Below are 22,023 nucleotides of genomic sequence, written 5' to 3' on the forward strand. Positions count from 1 at the left end.
CCTCCTCATAGCTGACCTGGGGGGCACCTTCCTCACAGACGTAAACACAGGCTCTGTTCTCCTCTTTGTGTCCCTGAAGGGGACTGAGGGTGTCCGTTTGTTTGTGTGTGTGTTTCTGGAAAGGGGGAGGCAGGAAAATCAGACGATGTAAGAGACTGGAGGCTTGTGTGCAGGGCAGGCTTTGTTGTTTCTGGGGCTCCACTCAAAAAGTACCTCTGCCTGCCCCCCCTCCCCCCCAGCCGTGTCAGAAGACTGTTAGCTAGCTGGTTGTCAGACAATGCGGCTTCAGCTTTGCCTAAATAAGGAATGTCTTTGTTTAATACTCTTAACATGCCCCGGGGGATGTGGAACCAGTTGACCATGGAACCCCGTACTTCGGAGTTTTAGGTTCTTTTCCTCCATTTGCTTTCCTTCCTTCCTTCCTTCCTTCCCCTGTTTCTGTAGAACTCTGTCTTAATGATGTCGTGATACATTACAACACACCCTGTTGCGAAAGGCAGCATATAAAAATTGATTGAATTGTAGTGACTCTTTGTGGCGAGCTGGGGAGCCCCGAACTTCAGGGGCCCCATACAAATGCATAGTTTGAGTGGTAATAAACTCTGCCCCTGTTCACATCCCCTTACCCAGCCCTGCGTCCCCGTTCTGCCTGTTTGCATCAGGAAAGACGCGGGAGAGCTTGGCTCTCTGCAGAGGAGTAACATGGCCTTAAATCACATGTGGCGGTTGGAGTCCGCGCTTATCGGCCTGTCGGTGCTGTTGGACCTGGGAATTACCACCCGGGCCACTGGGAAACTGGGTCGTTTCACTCTGCCGTCAGTCTTACGGATAAAATTTCTTTGTATGGGGTGTGAATTGGGACTCGGGGGGGTGGCAGAGGGGTCACAGCTTAATGTGTACGTGGTACACGGTCCGGGACCACCTCCCCTCCAGCTGAGTGGAGGGTTCGGGCTTATTGGGGCTTATTGGGACTGTCAGGAACCTTCTGTGGCCAAACACTCTGAGCCCCTGGCTGGGGTGTCACCCTGGTTTGAAGGGTCAAGGGGGAGTCTGGGGCGTCTATAGTCTCCCTCAGGCAAACTCTACCTACTCCCCCCCCCAGATACCCCATAGAGCAGAATTTCGTGCCAAACCAGCTCAGGGGACCCTGCAGCATCTGGGTGTTGTCAGCACTCAGCACCGCCGCCCCCATGAAAAACAGGGTGCGGGGGCCATCTGGGCCTGCAGGCCCCCGGGGAAGGGAATCTCCCCCCAGCTGCCACCTGCTGGGGGGAGATTCATGCCTGTCATTCCTCCGGAAACCGCCTTGACCTGAGAGCAGAACCCAAAAAAAAGAAAACCGCCTTGAGTGTGCAGAGGAGTTCAGGGTCGTGTCCAACTCAGCTCGTCTGTAAGAGCCGCTTCTCTGCCCGGCTCGGCTCGTCTGTAAGAGCCGCTTCTCTGTCCGGCTCGGCTCGTCTGTAAGAGCCGCTTCTCTGTCCGGCTCGGCTCGTCTGTAAGAGCCGCTTCTCTGTCCGGCTGGGCTCGTCTGTAAGAGCCGCTTCTCTGCCCGGCTCGGCTCGTCTGTAAGAGCCGCTTCTCTGTCCGGCTCGGCTCGTCTGTAAGAGCCGCTTCTCTGTCCGGCTCGGCTCGTCTGTAAGAGCCGCTTCTCTGTCTGGCTGAGCTCGTCTGTAAGAGCCGCTCGTCTGTAAGAGCCGCTTCTCTGTCCGGCTGGGCTCGTCTGTAAGAGCCGCTTCTCTGTCCGGCTGGGCTCGTCTGTAAGAGCCGCTTCTCTGTCTGGCTGGGCTCGTCTGTAAGAGCCGCTTCTCTGTCCGGCTGGGGTCGTCTGTAAGAGCCGCTTCTCTGTCCGGCTCTGCTCGTCTGTAAGAGCCGCTTCTCTGTCCGGCTGTTGTATTTCCATGATTGTTTTGGTTGACAGTGCCAGTGTTTACCACCATGCTCCTGAGTTTTGGGGGGCCCCCTGGTGGCCCCACACAGTCACTCCACCAGGGGAGGGCAGTGACTTTTTGAGTGGGGCTTCAGACAAAGCGCTCATGCCCGTTGCCGTCGTTCGTCGCCCTCTTTCTCGTTCTTGTTCATGGGCCACTAGTCAGGGGGCCTCTGTCTTTCTGAGTGACTCTGAGGGCCCCTGATGGGAAGCAGGGGCCCCACATTTGCCTGGCCCCCACCAGGCTGTGCTCCTCTTCCTCTCTCCTGCCCCAGAACCGCCCACCTGCTTCCCTTTGCTGTTCCAGACTTAAATAATGAAGGTCATTTGGGAGACCCCTGTCCCTCTAACAGGAAGTGGCCATTTTTAGCCAGCCAGCCCCCCCACCACCCCCTCTGCTTGAGGAAGGACTCCAGGCCTCAGTAAGGGGGGTGGTTAGGTGGGGAGACACCAGGTTAGTAGGTAACCCAGATCTTATTGAGCCGAAGCTGACTTCAGTCCTTTGGTTTTCCTTTGTCGGGGGGGGGGGGGGGGGAATTTGTACTCATTCCTGAGCACTGAGTGGAGTTTCGTTTCCTCAGGCTTCCATAGGAGGATGTGCACCGTCAGTCTGGGGCGAGACAGGGCTTGAGTGACCTGGCCGGCCAGGAGAGGTCACACCGCCGTGACACACGCGCCGGCGGCACGCGCTGCCGCTTTACCCCTCCCCGCCGCTTTACCCCTCCCCCGCAAGCCCACGAGCCGCAGTCCGAGTCACGGTGCGTCGCCTGCCAAAACGGGAGTGATGCTCTCAGTACGGAATGAGAGCGGGGGGGCAGGGGGAGTGTGACGTGCACCAGGGGGTGCAGCAAGCGTGCCAGAAGGCGTGCCAGCGGCTCTGCCCCCGGGCGAGTGCGTTCTCCGCGGCGGGCGCAGCAGTAGGGCGCCGGCCTTTTCGCCCTTATCCACTGTTTCATCAAGTTCCCGGTGACACTCCCGAATTGCTTTCGATGGCAGGACGGTGTTTTTATTGGCCTTGGGAGGAGGGGGGGCAGGTCAAACGTGAGCAGTCACTTCTAGGGAACTGAGTTTCTGTGATCTACCCAGTCTGTGTTCACACACGGAGATCGAGAGGCATGTTGTTGTTTTTTAAGATCCCCCCCCTCCCCTCCCATGTGTCTGCTTCTTTGTCTGTGCTCAGCAGAGTGATGGTTACACTGTGCAGCACACTGGTGGGGGGGGGGGCAGTTTGGAGAGGGGTGGCATTGGCCCCCAAGACTTAATCGTGCCTGGGTGGTGGGGGCAGCCTTTGCCGTAGGATGGGGCTTGATGAGATTAAATCAAGAGCGCTCTGTCTGCCCCCCCGCTGGCCTGAAACCCAAAAGACCTTTACATGTGTTTATCCTGGAAGGGAATTACCCCCCCACCCCCCAGCCCCTTCAGTCACCAGCCTTGATTATCCGCACCCTCCCCCCAAACGACCATCTTGGAACCTGTGCCTTTAAAATTTCCTACCCTGAAGGCCAGCTCTGTTTCAGGCTGTTATATACTATATATTTTTTTCCTATCGCCTTTTGATATTCGCTTTTGGAATTTTTTTTTCTCCGCTGTAACAAATGGCCTTTGGGTTTGGGTGAAACCTGCCATTAACAGAAGTGGAACGTTAAAGAAACGACCCGCTAGGCTGATCCTTGGCAGGACAGGGCAGCCCTTTCATTGTGTGGCTTTAAACGCGATTGGCCACATCTTACGGGTCCCAGCCTCCTCCCTGCCGCTTAAGCGACCCGCCTACAAGCTCGCCTTGCTGTCCATCCATCCATCCATCCATTACTGCTTATCCAGTATAATCTCATGGACAGCCTGGGCCTTTCCCAGAATTGCCTGGACAGGGACAGTCTGCTGGTGGTGCTGCCCTGTGGGGACGCTGACATTTACCCCAACATTAATGACGTCTCCTTCCTTTCTCCTTGCAGGTGGTGTGAATGAAATCCACTTGTGTTAGTTAGTGAGACGCACGCACACTCCCATCGCCATGCACCAGCAGTGTCACTGTTCACATTGTGAATGATTTAATTCACGTTTTTACCACTTGCCTCTAAAGCTGAGCTCTCCCTGCATGTGTGGTATATCGATGGCTGTGTACCAGAGCGACACACTCTATTTTCTCCTGGGCCTTGGCTCCCGTTGTTGAAAATAGGCAGGATTCACCGTTTGGGGGGGGGCTGGCCACGGTCTGCATTAATATGCAGCAGCTTGTATATCTGCAGAATCACCGGCAGTGATGCTGTGGGGCAGCCAGTCTGTCTAATGGACTCGGTTCTGGTCAAATTATTCTGCTACCCTGTGGATCTTAAGGCTCATCAAGAAAGAATGTGTCCAACGCATAAATTAACATATAACCCTATAAAGTTTATGCACTTGGGAATCATACAAGTATTGACATTGATGAGTTTAATATGTTGATACAGGCGTGAAAATATTCGGACACCCCATTAAATATTCCATTCTTTATTAAGAAATATCAAAATATCAGTAATAAATCTTCTTTCAAATTATATCTGTAGATAAAGGTGATGTAATTGCATCACCTATGCAAAAACAAGAAAAAAATCACATATTTAACAAAGGAAATTAACTAAGATGCCCATTCCTACTGAGGAAAAAGTTAGGACCCCCTCACATTCATCACTGTTTAAAATTCCTAGAATTAGATCCAGGTGGCACCATATCAGGGGAAAATGATTAGAACATCGTTACAGAGCTTTTTGGTGGAGTCTCTTATTTAAACCACAGACATTTAGTTTGGTTTGCTCTTGATTATTGAAGTGAGTGGAATCACCTTGGTGAGATCCAAAGAGCTCTCTGAGGCCATCAGAAGGAAGCTTGTAGATGAGTCTGCGAAGGATATAAAAGGATCTCAAGAGAGTTTTAATGGGGTGTCCTAATTTTTTCACATGACTCTTTGTTGACCCAAGTGGACACTGAACCCATTTACAAGTGCGGGTTTGTTGATTTCGGGTCCCACACTGAAAGGATTACTTTTTGGGACCCCACAGTGTAGTGACTGCTTGTCTGATAGAAGCATTCTGGTGAAGCTTTCACTGTGTGATACTGACGGGTGCCCCCTCCCACCCATGAGCCGGCTCGGCGTGCACGGCCCCCCCACTGCATCGAGGCTTTACCGAACGCGGCGTCGTTTGGCCGATCGCCTCCCTCGAAGATCTGTCGCTTCCCCCATGTCTCCATCTGCACCTCCACCCAGGAGAATCTCTGCATCCAGGTGCCTCCTTGCTGCACATTTACGCTGCCTGCCACACATTTTAGCTGCTTTCGTCACCAAAGACTGACAGCAGAAGATCCTGTTCCACCACCTACTTCCCAGCAAAAATAATTTTAATACTTAACAGTTCAAGGTTATGACATTTGCTGTTGATTTCATTGTTTTACCCTTGAGCTGTTAACTGGGTGACTGCTGGGTGACAGCTTCAGCGCTGAGTGTCTGGGTGATGCCTGGTTTACTGCTATGCAGACGTCTGCTGGCGTCTCTGGTTTGCCCTGCGATGGACCGGAATTCATCGATGGACGACTGTTTCAATAACGCCGTTTCTATAGTTGATGGTGATGCTGGTTGGGACAGGGTGACGTCGGTACACATGTGGAGAGCAGAACCTCAGCCTGGTTCTCCGCAGCCTGACACAGCCTGGGGACCTACCACGTCTTCTACCAGGCAATGCTCTCGCCAGATTGTGCCAAACCTTATTGCGATGGCTTTTAGTAATAGTTGCATTGTATGTTTAGGAAGCTAATTTGGAACATTTAATGCAGTCGTCCACCATTGTGGGCTACCGTGGAAGCCATCATGCAAATCACATTAAGCCCAGTACCGAGTAAGACCTGTCATTGCCACAGTAACAAAGCAGATCCTGTGGGGGCCTGAGGGTCAGGATAGGAGCTGGCAAGTCACCCCCCACACACACACACACACGCACGCACGCACACACGTACACAGATGTGTGTTATTGTGTCTGACACGGAATCTCATAGTGGGGTGTGGTTTGGTCCTGATTAGAAGGCTCTCTGTATGACAGGGGGCATTATTGTGATTTCCTGCTTAGAAGGTTTAGCTAATTAGTCTCATTGAGAGCCCCAACCACTGATTTGCCCCCCCTTCCTAACCCCTGTTATTTACAGCTAAAGCTTGACTGTGAATGAGCGTTAAGTGCCTCTGTTCCTGTTTTGGGGGCGGGGGCACTATATAGAAGTAGGGTTAACAGGAAAAAGCACAGGTTAGCCCCACTGCAGGGCCATAAAGGCACCGCTTCTGTCGCTAACTTCCAATTGGACTGCTGTCAGCTAATCGGGTCACATGGGGCAGTTACGGACCAATGAGGTCATGGATGAGGCCAGACACTGTGCCCTGCCTGAATCGGGGTGGAATTCGGCTTGGAGTTGCTCTTGGGTCTTGTTGAAATGGAAGTCGAAGGGCATCGATGGCTCAGGAGGCCTCGCGGAACGTTCCGGCATGCGTGGTGCGTCTGCAGCAGATAAATGAACCCTATACTCTGTGTAATTATATAAGCTGGGTCTCGGGGCCGTCGGAGCTTCTGAAATGCAAGCGGCACACCCTGCCCCAGATTCAGGCAGCCAGCAGTGGCTCCACAGACCCGTGGGTCGAACCCGACCAAAGCCGCCACTCTATTGGCTCGACAGACGCCTGGCCCGCCTCCCCTACATTTGCGGTAGCGCAAAGCACACGAAATTAGTAGTTCTGTCGTCTCTAATGAGTGGCTTCTCCGATGCTGTTCTTAGGCTGAAGTATGATATCAGAAACATTTCGGCTGTTCCCTTCCCTCCCTTTTCTCTCCTTATCTTGGCGACATCCAAACCAATGCAGTTCATTTATGTTATTGGGGGGGGGGGGGTACTGGGTAATATTACTTGCGTCGCTGGGTACTGAGTGGGGCTTGCATGCTTACCAGTTGACTTCAGCAGCATCGTACGAGTGCAGAGCCGGGTGTGGCTGAAATGGGGCTGGTTTTTTTTTATTTATTATTCTTTCTCTTTTTTTTCCCAGAGCAAATTCTGCTTTGTCAAAAGACAACTGGAGCAGGAGAATCGGGCTGTTATTTCCGCAGGCAGTGAGCGCGGGCGGCTATAATGCGATCTGACAGTTCTGGAGCAGGCAGAGCACGGCTGGATGGAAGGGAGGGAGGGGCAGGGGGGTGGGGAGGGCAAGGCTGGGCTGGGCTGGGCTGGGCTGGGCTGGGTGGGTGGGGGTGACCGCCTTGTCGGGCTCTAATCCGCCACCGCCGCTACATCAACCGGACAATGCAATCACCTTAACAATGCACAAAAAAATGAAATGACCATAAGAACAATAAGAAAATTTTCCATGTGGGTGTAATTCACAGGTGGGGGGGGGGGCATAGCTGTTTCCATTTTGTTAACCTGCATAGTGGAAACCTGATGGTAAATAGGAATATAGACAGGGAGGCCCTGTAATTCCACAGCCTTGTCCCTAGGGGGCGTAAAATCATTCACTGTATGTGCTGAGGGATGCTTCTGCTGAAATTGACCCCCTCTTTGAGTTACTGCAGGATTGACACACCTCCATCAGGTGCCGAGACTTTTCTCAAATGTCCACAGGGGGCTCTGTGGTTAAGGAACCCAACCTGTAAACAAAGAAATGCAGGACCAGGAGGGTATTTATGAGGGTGAACTGGGCCTGAGCAGAGCTGCTTCCTGTCAGTGGGCCGCTTCACATAAATTACTTGCACTCCAAAATGTCGCTATGGATAAAAATATCCAGCATACAAATAAAATAAATCCTGCAGGCTGCTGTTCATCTCAGAACAAAGTGGACCTTTGTGTCGTGTGCCTTTTAAGAATCCGTGATGCCATTTCAGTCCCTAATTTATCCTTTTTCGAACAAAAAGGAATAATTTGTCCGACTTACTTTCTCAGAGGCAAGGGGCAGAACGAGATGAATGGCTGAAATATTTTTATTGGTGATATTTATTAGGCAGTAACGACGGCCTTTTAGTTGTCTTCACGGTGGGGTGCGTGAATGCAGCCTTTGTGGCCATAGCTGCAGCCTTTTAGAGAGCAGGGTCCCTGCTGTTGGACCGTAGGGTCCCTCTGGGTGTGTTAGAGGTGTCACACTCGAAATGGCAGTATGAAAGGCTGTCATTCTGAAATGAGAATGGAGGGTGGATGACTGAAGTGAAACAGTCAGGGCCTATAACCAGGGATTGACATAACTGGTACGCAAATACGCATTCACCTTTAAAGGCGATACGTGCGGCAATCGATTAATGTAACGGCGCAAATACGTATGCATTTTATGTGCATTTGCACCAATATCACAAGAAATTACCGTGCATTTTAACCTCTATACTACGAATGAAGTACAAATTAGCATGTAAAGGTTAAAATGCACGATAATTTCTTATCATACCGGCGCAAATGCACATAAACTACGTACCCATTCGTGCTGTTACAACAATCGATTGCCGCATGTATCGCTTGTGTACCAGTCATGTCAATCCCTGCCTACAAAGGAGATGTGGGTGAGTCCCCCCCCCCCCCCCCACACACGATGCTGCTCACCTACCCCCTCATTATGATTCTGTCTGGGAACGGAGGGCAGAATTCAAACATACCTGTAAACCTTTATGTAGGGGTCCTTACCCGGTGAGAAATGCCCAAACAGGGTGACTTGGGTAGGGGGGTAGGAGGCTCAGAGCAGGGACCCCCCCCCCCCCACACACACACACACACCCACACACCCCTCACCTTAACTGGCTTCTAATGTCACCATGGTCCAGTCTTTGTTTTAATGGGAGTGTCCAAAGGCCCATTGACTTATATTGTGTGTGTGTGTGTGTGTGTGTGTGTGACATGTGCTTCGTTAATGTCGGAGAGCGTGTGGCGCCCTGTGCGGACCTGTGTGTGATCATGCTGTCATTCTGGCACATTCTCCCCACTCGTCCCCCTTCTGCTGGATCAGGACTCCATGCAAGGCGATGCACGTTAGTCATCTGTCTCCAGAATTCAGTTTTGCTTTCGCTAAGATAACACGTGTCCCCCTCCCCAAACGCACCACACCCTTCTCCTTCTGCCGTTAAACAAATACTGTAAAGTTGCTTCATAACCTTTGACAATGACCAGATGCTGGGGCGGGTCTTCGGAGGGGGGAGCTTGAGCGCAGGCGGCATGAAGATGTGTGACATTCCCATATTTTATGAAGTGGGGGGGCAAGTTCTTGTGGAGAATTTATGGAGGCTCATAAATGCCATTCCATCTGTGTCTGGTTTTGGTTGCTGTCTCCCTCTGCTGGCTGAAGAGGTCACTGCAGCCACAGGACAATGGCCTTGTGTATCTCTTGTGGGGGGGGGGGGGGTGTTCTGTACCACATTTCCAGACGTTCCAAAATGAAAATGATCCCTCATTACACATAATACAATAAATTCAGCATGGGGTGTTTATTTCCACACCCCACAGAAGGATCCCAGTACCTACAGTGCTCCGTCCTGCTCTCTGGCCTGGTAGTAGATGACTTTTTCCCCCTAGTGGTCTCCTTCCGAGGATCTCTGCCGGCTGGGCTGCTGGGTGGAGCAGCCCCACACCCTCCCGGTCACAGTTATGCTTATCTCCAGCCACACACACATGCAGACACACAGATTACGTATGTGTATCCTTCATTTCTCTCTCCATTCATTTCTGCGGGCAAAACCCAAATCCCAACATGGCGACCTTAACCCCTTCCCAGCTCTACCCTTAACCATAAGTAACCAAGCAAAATACGAGACTTTTGGCAGCTTTAGTTTTTTTGATTGCAGTTGCGGATTTTTATAAAATTGGGTTTTTCCTTGTGGGAACTGAAAAAATATCCCCGCAATGTCCAAATAGTAGGTTTTTGCATGTACTATAGACACACACACACACACACACACACAGACCTTTCTCACACAATTTGATCGTTTGTGTTAAATATGGAGTATTTTCACATGCTCTCGGTCTACCCTACATATGAGAGAGAGTGAGAGAGAGAGAGAGAGAGCACTCCATCCATTCACTGTCCATCCTTGTATTATGTGTTTCTGTTTTTTTCTATGGAATTCCATGCTATACTTTCTCTGACATTTTTTGCACTGTTATGGTTTATTGTTTCATATTATTTATCATTACTATTTATTGTTGTCTGAATGTCTTTTTCACTGTATAAATCAGGGTTCTTCAACTCTGGACCTCGATTCCAAATCCAGGCCGTGTTTTCAGTTCTCCCAGGAAGTTGTTTAATAATTACTGATTCTGATTGGTCAGAGGCTTCACACCTGACTGACAGGTAAAGGAAGGCTGGAAAACCAGCGGTGCTCGGACCTCGAGACCGTGATTTGAATAACCCTGGTATAAATGAGTGTGTTTTGTGCTACTGTAAACCTGCAGGTCTCCCATCTATCCATCCCATCCACCCAGGGGTTTTGTGCTCAGCCCACAGCATTATGTCAGTTTGCACCTCGGGCCTCCATTTCAAGTGGGGAGGGAGGGCGTTGTGTCTGATTAAAGCTGCGGCCGCTTGGATGGCAGAGACAGGGGTTGGAATTTGCGTGCCGTCACCGTGGTGGAGATGCCGTCCTCGCCATGTGTTTGGGATTACTGCATGTCGGAGGCCATGATATTCAATGGGTTCATTTTCGTTAGGTGTGTTTGTGGGGCGGGTCTGCTCTCAAAAAGCTATCACCGTTTTTGCATAATACCCATGCATCACAGGAAATGCAAATCTATTTAAATACCGCGCACGGCCACGTTAATCTCTTCATGGAAGCCGGGGGGATTCTCAGAGACCGTTTACCACAAGAACGGCGGGATGCGGCACATTCTTCTGGCACAGTATCGGTTTCGTCGAGGGATTCTCTGTCCACATTATTCCTCTAAGGAGCCACGGGCTCGTTACAGCTGGGTGGGGCTCGGGATCAATACTCAAGATCTCGCTCGCTGGCGGGGGGGTGGGTGGGGTTGCACTCATTGATCCACCTTGTGCCGCCATTCCAGGGTACAAAATGGCTCCTGTAGATCGATTCTAGACTGGCCCCCGCCTGATTCCACCGCGAGCACCCCATCGTCTTGGAGAACTCCTTGAAAATGATTAAAGCAAAATTCACAAAAAAATTCATTCAGTCAGACTCTTTAGATGAGAATCATATTCAGTTTTGTTTACAATGAACCAGATTTGTTTGTTTTTTGTTAATTAAGCTGGTTTTCATACCACACTTGCTTAAAGGGATAAAAAGCAAAAATGTTAAATAAAATCTCTGTAGACTTAATTCTTTAATTGGACTTGTTAACCTTTCTTAAAAATCTGCCGTGATTATTGGAGGAAAGACTTTCATTGGTGTTAAAACATGATGCGGTATTAGTTTTTGCGAAGTCGCACGTGTCTGTGTTTGTGTGTGTGTTTGTGTTTGTTTGTGCATATGCGTGTGCACGCTGCTCATGCTGGCCAGCTGGGGGTGAGGGTTGGGTGGGGGGGGGTCACTGGGGCGGTGCCAGAGCGCTTTGTCTTCAGCCAGGGGTGATGAGCTCCGTCTTTGTCATTCAGCAGCCGGCAGAAAGACCCGGCCTGTCTGAATGAGCCTTTGAACTCTCGCTGAGAGCTGCGGGACCACAATGGGTGGGGGGGTGAGCGGTAGTGAATGCCCCCCCAGGGGGCACAGGGGAGGGGGGGGTCCGGGGGTTGGTCTGTGCTTCCGGGAGCCCTGTCTCTGCTTGTGACAGGTGTGAGCAGGCCTCTGTCGATCGGCAGCATGGTCACACACACTGAAGGGACTCTGTGGTGTCAAATTGGCAGTGTTAGTGTTTGATCTGTGTGGTGATTCTGGCGGAGCATATACTATATGGACAGAAGTACTGGGACACCTGGCCATTACACCTACAAGAACTTTTATGACATCCCATTCTAAATCCATACCAAGATGTTATGGAGAATTCTATGCTTCTGCGCTTGTGAGAAGAGTTTTGGGAAGGCATGACTGTTCACCAGTGCACAAAGCAAGGTCCATAAAGACATGGTTGGGTGAGTTTGGTGTGGAAGAACTTGACTGGCCCACATAGTGTCCTGACCTCAACCCCATCGAACACCTTTGGGATGAACTGGAACAGAGATTGCGAGCCAGGCCTTCACGTCCAACATCAGTGTCTGACTGCACAAATGCTCTTCTGGATGAATGGGCAAAAATTCCCACAGACACACTCCAAAATCTTGTGGAAAGCCTCCCCAGAAGAGTGGCAGCTGTTATAGCTGCAGAGGGGGAACCAACTCCATATTGATGCCTATGGATTTGGATGGATGTGTATGGAATGGGACGTCATAAAAGTTCATGTAAGTGTAACAGCCAGATGTCCCAGTACGTTTGTCCATACAGTGGATGTACAGTAGCATTCAGTAAAATATTACTAATATTATCGTTTATGGTTATACACAACTATGTATCAACCGCATGTTTCAGCTCAGTTTGGAGAGATTATTAAGAGTCATATACTCCCCCCTGGCGAGACACAGTGTGAAGTCTCGCAGGGGGGTGCGGTGGCCTCCTCGTGCAGGAGAAACACTCCTCTTCTCTGCACCACTAATCCCCCTAGACCCAGAGGTTCCCTTTGAAATGTACGGGTTTGGGGGGGAGGGGGGCCGACCTCTGGTATGTATGTGATGGGCGATCCAGGGGGGGGGGGGGGGGTCTGAGCTCTTTCTCACAAGCCGATTGTTTGGCAGAGTAACCAGGGAGTAAGCATCTGCTGTGGGGCTCTCTGTGACTCCCCAATGGGGGGTGTAATCCGGGGCCTTCAGTGGTGCCAAAATTCAGGTTTTTTTTTTTTTTTACGAGGCATGTCTTTATCTTTCACACTCTCACAATCGTCATTTGGACTCCCAATGAACACTAGCATATGTGCCGGAATCATTACCTGCCACTGGACCTGCTCGGGTCGGCTCCAGGTCAAGCGCCGACCCAGCTGGCTGTCTGGACATGATAGCTTATACATTAAGTTATTTCGCCAGTTCCGTGTCTGAAGGAGACTGTACTGCATAGTCCGCGACCATTGAACTTTAACCCGATGTCACTGTGGGCCGCCTGTGTTCCGATTTGCACCAGTAGTCAATGGAGAGTAAAGTTTGCTGTGTCGTGTGGATTGTATTTGGTTACATCTGATCTAATCTCGGTGCGGAGGATGATTACGCTGTGAGTCGAAGTGAAACTAGAACTTCAAACTGTCACAAAACCCCCATCGAGCGCATTCTCCTTAAGTAAGCCGTCCAAGTTTAGTCATCTCACTAAACCTTTTAAACTGAGGACAAGTGCAGATAACATTAAAATCCAATCTGGGACCTGCTTCTGTACCACTGAGCGCTTGAGCTGAATTGCTTCAGGGAATTATGGATAAATGCAAGTATCAGACTGGCTGATCAAACCGTGACAGTGTTGTCCTGGAGTGATAAGTTTTTATATTTTTATTTTTTTGTGTTTACTATTGGCCGTGAATGCTCTGTTTGCAAGATCCTGTGCATAGATGTTTGTTATGTCTGCTAACAGTTTTGTTTTTAAATAAAAGTATCTGACCAGGTCAGCTGCCTTCAGCGAGCAGTGCTGCGTCGGTGGTCTGCAAAATAATTTCATACTCCAGCATCTAAATTGAGCACTAACAACTGCCCACCCCAAATAACTTTTTCAGAAATCCTTTTAAACGCTCGCCAGGCGAATTCCAACCTTCCAAAAAGTGCATTTTTCTGCTGTTCAGGTTGTTTATTGTATAAATTTCCCATCCCATATAAACTGTAGGCACACAGAGGACTCATTCACAAGGGCTGGTGGCCAGGCTTGGATTTTGAAGGAAACTCCTCTGGGGTTTTCCCAGAAATCACTTTGCATATTAACATGGCCTCTTTTAGCGAGCACACGCGTGTCCTGCTTTAAATAACGGCTGACTCCGTCTGGGGCTCTCGAAGCCGGGAGACTCTGCAGATAAAGAGGCCCTGGTTGCACCCATGTGAGTGTAAGAGTGTTTTAAACATGGTGCAATGGAAGGGAAGGACCTTCGGTGAACAGTTTGAATTTCAAAATGGAGGACAACGACGTCGATTTTACAACCAGCAGAAGTGAATGAAACTTAAAAGCAGAAAAGAAGTAAAAATAAATAAACTCTGAGTCTGACAGATAATGAGGCTTTAAACCAAATGGAGGGGAGTGCTAAGGTGATTCTGACACTTGACGTGTAATTCTGTCACATGAATAAAATCTCATCAAGTAACTCTTGTGACCTGAATCCCACGAGTGTGTGAATTCTGTTGAAAAGTTCCATTAAAGACTTTCTTAGGTGAGAAAATTGTAAAAATTCATAAGGGAATAATGAGGTAAAATAAAGCACACTGACCCTTTGCAGAGGTGGAGGGCCCTCAGATAAGTTTTGCACAAGCTCGCATTCCTCCCACAAGACAGTACACTGCTCCCCGCTGCAAGATAGCGGCCCTATCGCTGCAAGACCCCTGATAGGCAGGCTAACTCCAGGACGCCCCCCTCAACTTTGACTTCAAAGTCAAATGCAAGATTGCAGGTCGTAACTCAGGGGTCCTTGCCAGGTGACGCCCGGAGGGCGGCCGTGGAATCCTGGCTATTTATACTGCATCCCACCCCCCAACCCCCCTGGTAACTGGTGACTCATGCGCCTGAGTTGCGTTCGATCACTGGGTTTAGCTAACTCTGTTAGCTCTGAGCCAACCCTGTTCCGCCCTTGATCTCTCATTTACTGAAGTGTGCCCCCCCCCCCCAAAAAAAAAAGTTCTTATGGCAATGTTGGGGTGTATGAGCCCCCCCCCCACACACACCAAGTCCCTGGCATGGGGAATTAAAATCGGTATGCCAGCATGCGGACCTCTGATCCCCCCCCCCCATAATACATGTGAAAGGGGGAGGTTTCCTAGGTTCTACTGCACCCATCCTTCTTTTAATGTTAAATTCACCTCTTATAACACCCCGAGTCTCACATTGCATTTGAATGTGAAAAGCCTCTTATCTGCGACTTATTGGGGGGGGGGGGGGGGTCATTAGCATCGGGGGTGGGGTTTCTGCTCCCAGAGGCTGCTGCAGTGAGTGATGGGAAGTGCCTGCCTGGAAGCCCCACTAGCTGGGCGGGTTGGGGTCAGGAGCGCCCAGGCTCCTGTGCCGGCCCCCCAGCGCCGGCCCCCCAGTGCTCACTGCAGAGCCCAGGGGCCACAGAGATGTGCTGGCAGAGCGGCTGCCGCAGGGGATGAAGGAGGACAACTATGATGACGGTAAAGAAGGGCGAGAGCTGGAGGATCAGTCGAGTATGACGCGGTCGTGGAGTTTGATTAACCATCTCTTTGGCTTCCGGAAAGTTCTACTCTTTACTTTTTTTAGCTGGTGGATTTGAGGGTCGGCCTTTGCGATTTGCCGTGTGGTGTGACATCTGTGGAGGCTTCTGTGGTGTGAGAGCCATGGGTCGGACGTGTGTGTGGTTTGCGTTTGACCTGGCACTGAAAGCAGCTGCATGTGGCCAGTGGGGGTGGCCAAATGAGCTCTAGTCCGCTAATCCATTATGCGAATGCTGGGGATTGTGTTTTTATTTTTCCCCTATCTTCTCCTCTGATAAATTCAGTCTGTATTTGTAATTTTTATCTTGTACTTTTCTTAACCTCTGTGTCCTTCAGTTGGCCGTAATGGGGGGGGGGAGGGGGGAGGGCAGGGTGTTAGTATGATGGAGCAGCGAATGACTCAATTTGTTGGAGTCGCAGTGTGCTGTCAGTTTGAGCCTCTGTTTATCCTTATTTTTGCATCTAGATCCCAGTTTAAAAGTGCAGCGGGGGTTGGGGGGGTTGGGGGCTAATTTGGAGCTGCATTGTTAAACTGCAGTGAAAACAGGGCTATCAGTTCCACTCGGCCATCATTAGACCCGAGCTTCCCTGTGACCCCGGGGGCTTGAACTCTGCTGGTCACATGACCCGCCCGTAAACTGACCAGCGGGGCCGGCTGAGGCGGAGAGCGCTCAGGGAGCAGTGTGCTGTGGAGAGAGGTGGAGGACACACACACAGACACTCAGGGACACGCAGGCACGGAGCTAGGAGCGCCATGGGGCAGAATCCCCGCACCTGGGGGGCCTCCCCGTAGCTGAGAATATACCGAGTGGCCGACAGGCATCGCGCAGGACAGCCGCAAGAAGCATGAGATGGATACGTGGGAAGGTAAGGGGACCTAGTGGCTTGGTACGGGGGTGGGGCGTGTGTGCGTGCTGGGAGGGGGGGTTGGTATTGGCAGCGTGAGAAGGGCCAGGCAGGGCTTCCTCCTGCATGGAGTATATTCTGCTTAAGAAGCCATTAGTTTAGCCCTGGTGTGCAGGGAAAGCTGCTCCGGAAATGCCTGTAGAATGATGATCATGATGAATAATGGATGGGTGGCTTGTGTTCTCAGTGCTCTGTGTATATTTAAGAAAAACGGCTGAAATTTCATACAACGTTCTGATGTGAGTCTGTGATAATGTGAGATACTCTTTACCTTCCATTCTGATGGGCGTTTTATGCTTAATATGGACCTGGTCGATGGTAGGGCAGCATATTCTGAACCGCCAGTGTGGGGGGGCGGTGCTGGGATCTGTGGAAACGCGTGGACATTGGCGTGGATGCGTGCGTGTACATGCGTGTGTGTGGGTTTGTATTTCCCACATTGTGGGGAGCAAATCTCCCCAAATTTTCAAGTCCCCACAACATAAACATTATTTTAAAAAAAAATCTGTGAATGCGGTAAAAGAAAAATGCCAAAAAATATTTTGTTTGGTTACTTATGGTTAAGGTTAGGGCTGGGTAGGGGTTAAAGTCGTCATTGATGGGATTAGGGTTATGCCCATAGAAATGAATGGAGAGTCCCCACAAAGATATGAATACGTGGACTGTGTGAGCGTGTGTGTAGGCAGGCGGCTTGGTATGCACCTCTCTGTCCCATCTGGAAGCGGTTTTGCACACGGCGCTGCTTACGTGACCGATTCGGGGTCAGGCTGCTTCACCGTGCCTTGAGCTCCTGCGGCCTGCTTTGTGCTCCACAGCTGCTCCAAACTTCGAATGCTCATTATTATTATTTTTTAAATGCTGTTTGTGTTACGGTTCAGCAGCCGAGGTGTGTGTGTGTGTGTGTGGGTAGCGGGAAGTTCAGCTGGCTGTCCATTCTACCTTTGAAAGCTGTCATCTATAACATCACATATACCCTCATAATGCATTACAGTGTTCAGTATATGAATTAAGAATGGCTTTGTACTTCATTATGAAGGTATTTGCTTTATAAAGCTCTCATCTATAATGCACTTCAGTCATAATGCATAGTAAACGTGGATGTAATGTTTTGCCTTTTTATAATTATTTATAGCCATGATGATGCATTCATGCATCATCATCATGAATTCATTCATGATGATGATGCATTCATCATGCATCATCATCATGAATTCATTCATGATGATGATGCATTCATAATGCTTTATGAATGCATTATAATGTGTTTATAGATTATTATACTGATGGCATTTGTAAAAAGTGTAACCAAAAAAACCCAGCTCATTTCAAAGTGATTTTAGTTGGTATAGATGGGATTCCCGTTGGTCTGTAAGCTGAGAAACACCCTGACACTCATGTCAGTAGATGACAGATAAGTTTTGTGGTTGACACTTGGACCATGAAGCAAAATTTTGTTGATGTCAGAGGGTCATCAAATTGACAGGGTGAATATTAATTCGGGGGCCTGATTGGTCAACGTGTTAATTGCCTTCGAATGACCTGTTTGAAGGCGCTTCAGCTCACATGCTGGGGTCTGCTGTGACGCCCCATTTACGGGATGGAGGATTAAGTGAGAGAGGGGTTCGACGGCATTAGTCATTCCCTCATTTCCCTGGCAAATTCCTTGCTGACAGCGAGCGAGCTAGAGTACGGGTTAATGCTACAGACAGACGAGATGCCGGTTTTTATGTTCCGGGATATAAGAGCAAGCATGTGCTTTTGCGCTGCGCTCACGTGGAGTGGATTTATGTAACGTGCTCAGGGGTGTAAATGTGAGGGAAAAAATGGCAACATAACTGGGTTGGCCGACACATCAGCCCCCAGAGCGAGGAGATGACTTGTGGTCCTGAAAAATAAAATTCTGTTTGTGTTGTGGTCATGTCTTATCATTGCTCCCGGAGCCTTCCGGCCCGCGAACTCACGACCATCCGGTGTGCGGGATGCTTGGGAGTGTCGCCCTGGTGCACAGGGGTCCCGTTTTTGGCACATCAGGGGTGTGATACCCCCCCCCCCCCCCCACACACAGTCAGCCCAGGCAGGAAGTACTGGTTCTGGGGGATTCTGACCTCGGCAGAGGAATTGTGTATGTGCCTGTATTGCAGGGAGGGGGAGGGGAATGGAGGCTGTGTAAAGATCAATAACAGTGGCAGGGGTCAGCTTTGGCGATCATGGCTAAATTTAGCCCCTCACAAACCCTCATCGTGCCAATTCTTTATATCAAGACCCCCCCCCTTTGCTGGCAGTACGATGCATGACCTTCCATAGCGCTGCCCCCGCTGGCCTGATCACTGCGACTCATGTGATGCTCGTCAAGGTCGTTGAATATCGTATGAAGGGCTTCGCTGCCTGGTGGCTGACATGAATAACAGGGGCGTGTTTCTGGAATCCCCCCCCCCCCACCCCACTGCCGGGCTATCCCCCTTGGCCGCTAGATGTGTTTGTGAACATTTACACGTGAATGTAACCTTCTGTGAAATATCTTTCCATTTTTACGTAACGGACAACGGTGTCAGAACTTTATTTCTCTATTTATTTATTTTTTTGTTGATTGAACCCCCCCTGCCAATCATCGGCAATGTTTACTTGAAGGGGGTGGGGGTTACCATCCAAGTGGCACACCAGTGCCAGGCATGAGGCCTTCAGTGTGAAGCTTGACTGTAAAATGGCACCTAATTGCCTGTTGGTTCCTTGAGGTTAGTGGGATGGGGGGGGGGGGTGGATCTGACTGTGGAATGACTTTCATTTCTAAAGTTGAATCAATACATCTGCCAATCAGGCCGTGTTTGGTTGCTTTGAGGTTTGGATTTGCCCAATTTCCTGATGGGCCCTGATTGATTGGCTCTGGCAATAGTGGCCCAGGCCAGAGAGGAGCTGGTTTGGGGCGTTACAGTGAGGCTTGAATGAACCTCGCGTCCCATACAAACATACAAACTCCTTTAATCAAGCTGAAATCGGCCTAGTCCCAGCTGCCTCCCCTACTTCACAACTCAGTGTTACTGGATATGAATGTATAGTGAGACTGAGAGTGCCCCCCCCCCCCCCCCCCACCAGCACCACAAAAATGAGAAACATCAGCAGTTCCTCGTGCCTTTGAAGCACTGTCGCTAATTAACATGAAGAATGTGCAGTAGAGGGACTGTGCCACGACTTTCAGCCATAAAACCAGGCATGTAGGCTAACCGGTTAAATGCAGGGGTGAGGGACACGCGCAGTCTCTAAGCAGCGCAGGCCCACGATTAGCATGGAATTAATGCATTAAATGAGGCCTGGGCGTAATTTACCAATGCTAACGATGGCTCTCGAAACGTCTTTAAGATCTCAGTTTGGATCAGGAGCTGGGTGGAGGTTGGGGAAGCAGCTATTGTCCCGAGCAAGAGTGAAATCTACAGTTAACAAGAGGCTCAGGACAACTCCCCCCCCCCTCCTTCTCCAAGTGAAGATGGGGGAGTTTTTGCTGCCTGGGGGGTGGAGGGTAAGGGGTCAAAGCAAAGGCCTGAGGTGTAGAGAAGCAAACAACAACTGGGTGGGGGACAGTGGAAAAATACAGAAAGTCCCCCCCCCCTCCCCTTTCTCTGCCAGGCATGATTATACTGACTCAGGATGGAGTGACCCTGTGATGTCACCGACTCCTCCCAGGCCAAATGTCCGCGACCATTAGCCGAGCGAAAATGACACGATCAGACAGAAAGAGACTCCCAGGGACCAACAAACACAGCAGCAGTCTGGTCAAAATCGTTTGTCTGCTTCCTAAAAGTGCTTCTTACATTTGTCTCTAGTTTGTCTTTGTCTCTAGTCATTTTTATTTGTGCTAAATGAGAACGATCATATTAATTTAACCACAACTCATTCATCTTTTACTGCAATTATGGATGCTGTATATTGTCGTCATTTACATTACACCATATGTACCACCGTGTACCATTGTATATCACTGTATAGATGTGTGTTCACTATTTATCACTCATGTGCTCAGCTGACTCTAGTACTTGTGCACTCTTCTTCACTTTTGGATTAGATGCCAAACTGCCCTTGGTGGCTCGGAGCTGAGCGACATGGTTAATGTGGGCTTCCTTGCGGGGGCTTGACGGCTTTGCGGATTGCAGATAGATGTAATCGGGGTACTTATGACATCAGACTGACAGTGAGGTACATGGACACTTACTGAACAATAATTAAATATCTCTAATAAGGCCATATATATTGCCCAATAAAATAAAACACCTTTTAGTGTAATTTTATAATGATGTAACAATAACATGTGGCCTTTGTCTCATAAATGAGGAGTCTTCTTCTGTTGTATTTCATACATAAATTAGTGTTTCTCCACTTCTCCTCTGCATATTAACGTTCCGGGTTCGAGGTCCTGTCACAGACCGCGCCCCCCCTTTGCTCTCCCGAGCCTTTGATGGCTTCTCTCCTTGCGCTGTCTGGATCGTCATTAGAGCTTGATGTGCTTAAAGCTGCCCCACACGTAATGAGTTGCACGCTGCCGTTTCCCACTCGATTCGCTTAATAATACACCATTTTAAGTCTCTCTGAGGTTCCTTTGAAGATTAATATATATATATATATATATATATATATATATGTGTGTATATATATTATGTCTATTTGCATCTTTCGGGTCAATTTCCTACAAATCGCACCATGTACTCAGTGATCTTGTAGAAAATATTTGTTTTAAGCAAGACTTGCATGTGTCCAGCTCTGGATGGATGGAAATGCATCGCCTGACAAATGTTGTTTTTCTGTAGCTGTTTACAGGTTTAGGTTGACCGTAATGCATTGCTTTGTAGTATATAGACAGAATACTGAAATTTATCCGTTTGAACATAAAACACCCCTAGCCAGTTTGATCTAAGGCCCCTGATTAAAGTTTCTGTCTACGTAGCTTTTTTTAGCATTGCTACCCTCCTTTGAAGACCCATTGAAGGAGAAACACTGTGTCATGTGACAAAAGGGTCAGGGGTCAATATGATCTATCACTGAAATGCTTCACAACAGCCAAGTCAGTGTCTGTAACCTTGTATGCAGCAGATGTAGACTCATTAACTAGGACACACACGGTGTTTGATTGGGAGTGTTTGCAGAATGGTTGGGATCTGCAAAGAAAATGGAGTCAAACGGAAGAGAAAATGGAGAAATGGGTACAATTCAGGCAAATTTGCTGATCTAGAATGTATGTTAAAAATTACAGAAACCACATGTTAATAATTCAAGTTATGCTAATTCAAATTGACTGTTAATTGTAGGCTTCTGTAAAAAACACCTGGAGAGCAGTTTGTAAGGTTCTGCATGTTAATCTCGACTGGTTTTCTTTAAATTCTCTTAATTAAGCCTCATTGTGTTGTGTATGGATAATAGGGGTGTCTGTCCATGTGATCAGGCATCTCTCCCTGATTGGCTGCCGCATCCTTAGGAGACGCAGAGTTTCTGGCCATTAGCGTTTGCAGACCCGATGTCTGTGCTTAGCTGGTGCTGCTACAGAGAAGCTAGATCCTTCTCTGTCTTCACAGAGCGGTCCTGAAATCCGATCCCTGTGCTCTCTGCTAATACTCTCCCCTTTTCTTGTGTGTTGCTAATTGCTAATTGTTAGCCAGAACATCCTTTTGTGTCAACAGTGACCTCCCCCCGCTATTGTTGCCATACAGTACAGGCCACCCTCATGCCCCCCAAGAAGCAAAGCCAAATCCCACACAATTTAAATGTTAATTCCTGCAGGCTTTAGAAGTCTCCTACCGCCCATTTAGCGTGCCTGCGTGAGGCGTTGCCATGCTAAGTCCTTCCC

The 22,023-nt window shown here is 49.3% G+C and overlaps 1 protein-coding gene across 3 annotated transcripts in view; it reads left to right on the forward strand.

The window, feature by feature from the left end:
* Positions 1–22,023, forward strand: part of nr6a1a (nuclear receptor subfamily 6, group A, member 1a) — a 77,513-nt gene that overhangs the window by 42,227 nt on the left and 13,263 nt on the right. Inside the window, exon 1 of one of the 3 annotated variants that reach the window (XM_023840695.2) lies at positions 16,109–16,157. The exons of the other annotated variants lie outside the window; for them this stretch is intronic. Within the exon in view, the coding sequence (XP_023696463.1) occupies positions 16,142–16,157 (16 nt within the window). The 5' untranslated portion in view covers positions 16,109–16,141. Of the gene's footprint in view, positions 1–16,108; positions 16,158–22,023 lie in introns of those variants that run through there. 3 annotated transcript variants of the gene reach the window in all.

The sequence above is a fragment of the Paramormyrops kingsleyae genome, chromosome 2, assembly GCF_048594095.1.
Source record: "Paramormyrops kingsleyae isolate MSU_618 chromosome 2, PKINGS_0.4, whole genome shotgun sequence".
In the NCBI taxonomy this organism is placed as follows: Eukaryota; Metazoa; Chordata; class Actinopteri; order Osteoglossiformes; family Mormyridae; genus Paramormyrops; species Paramormyrops kingsleyae.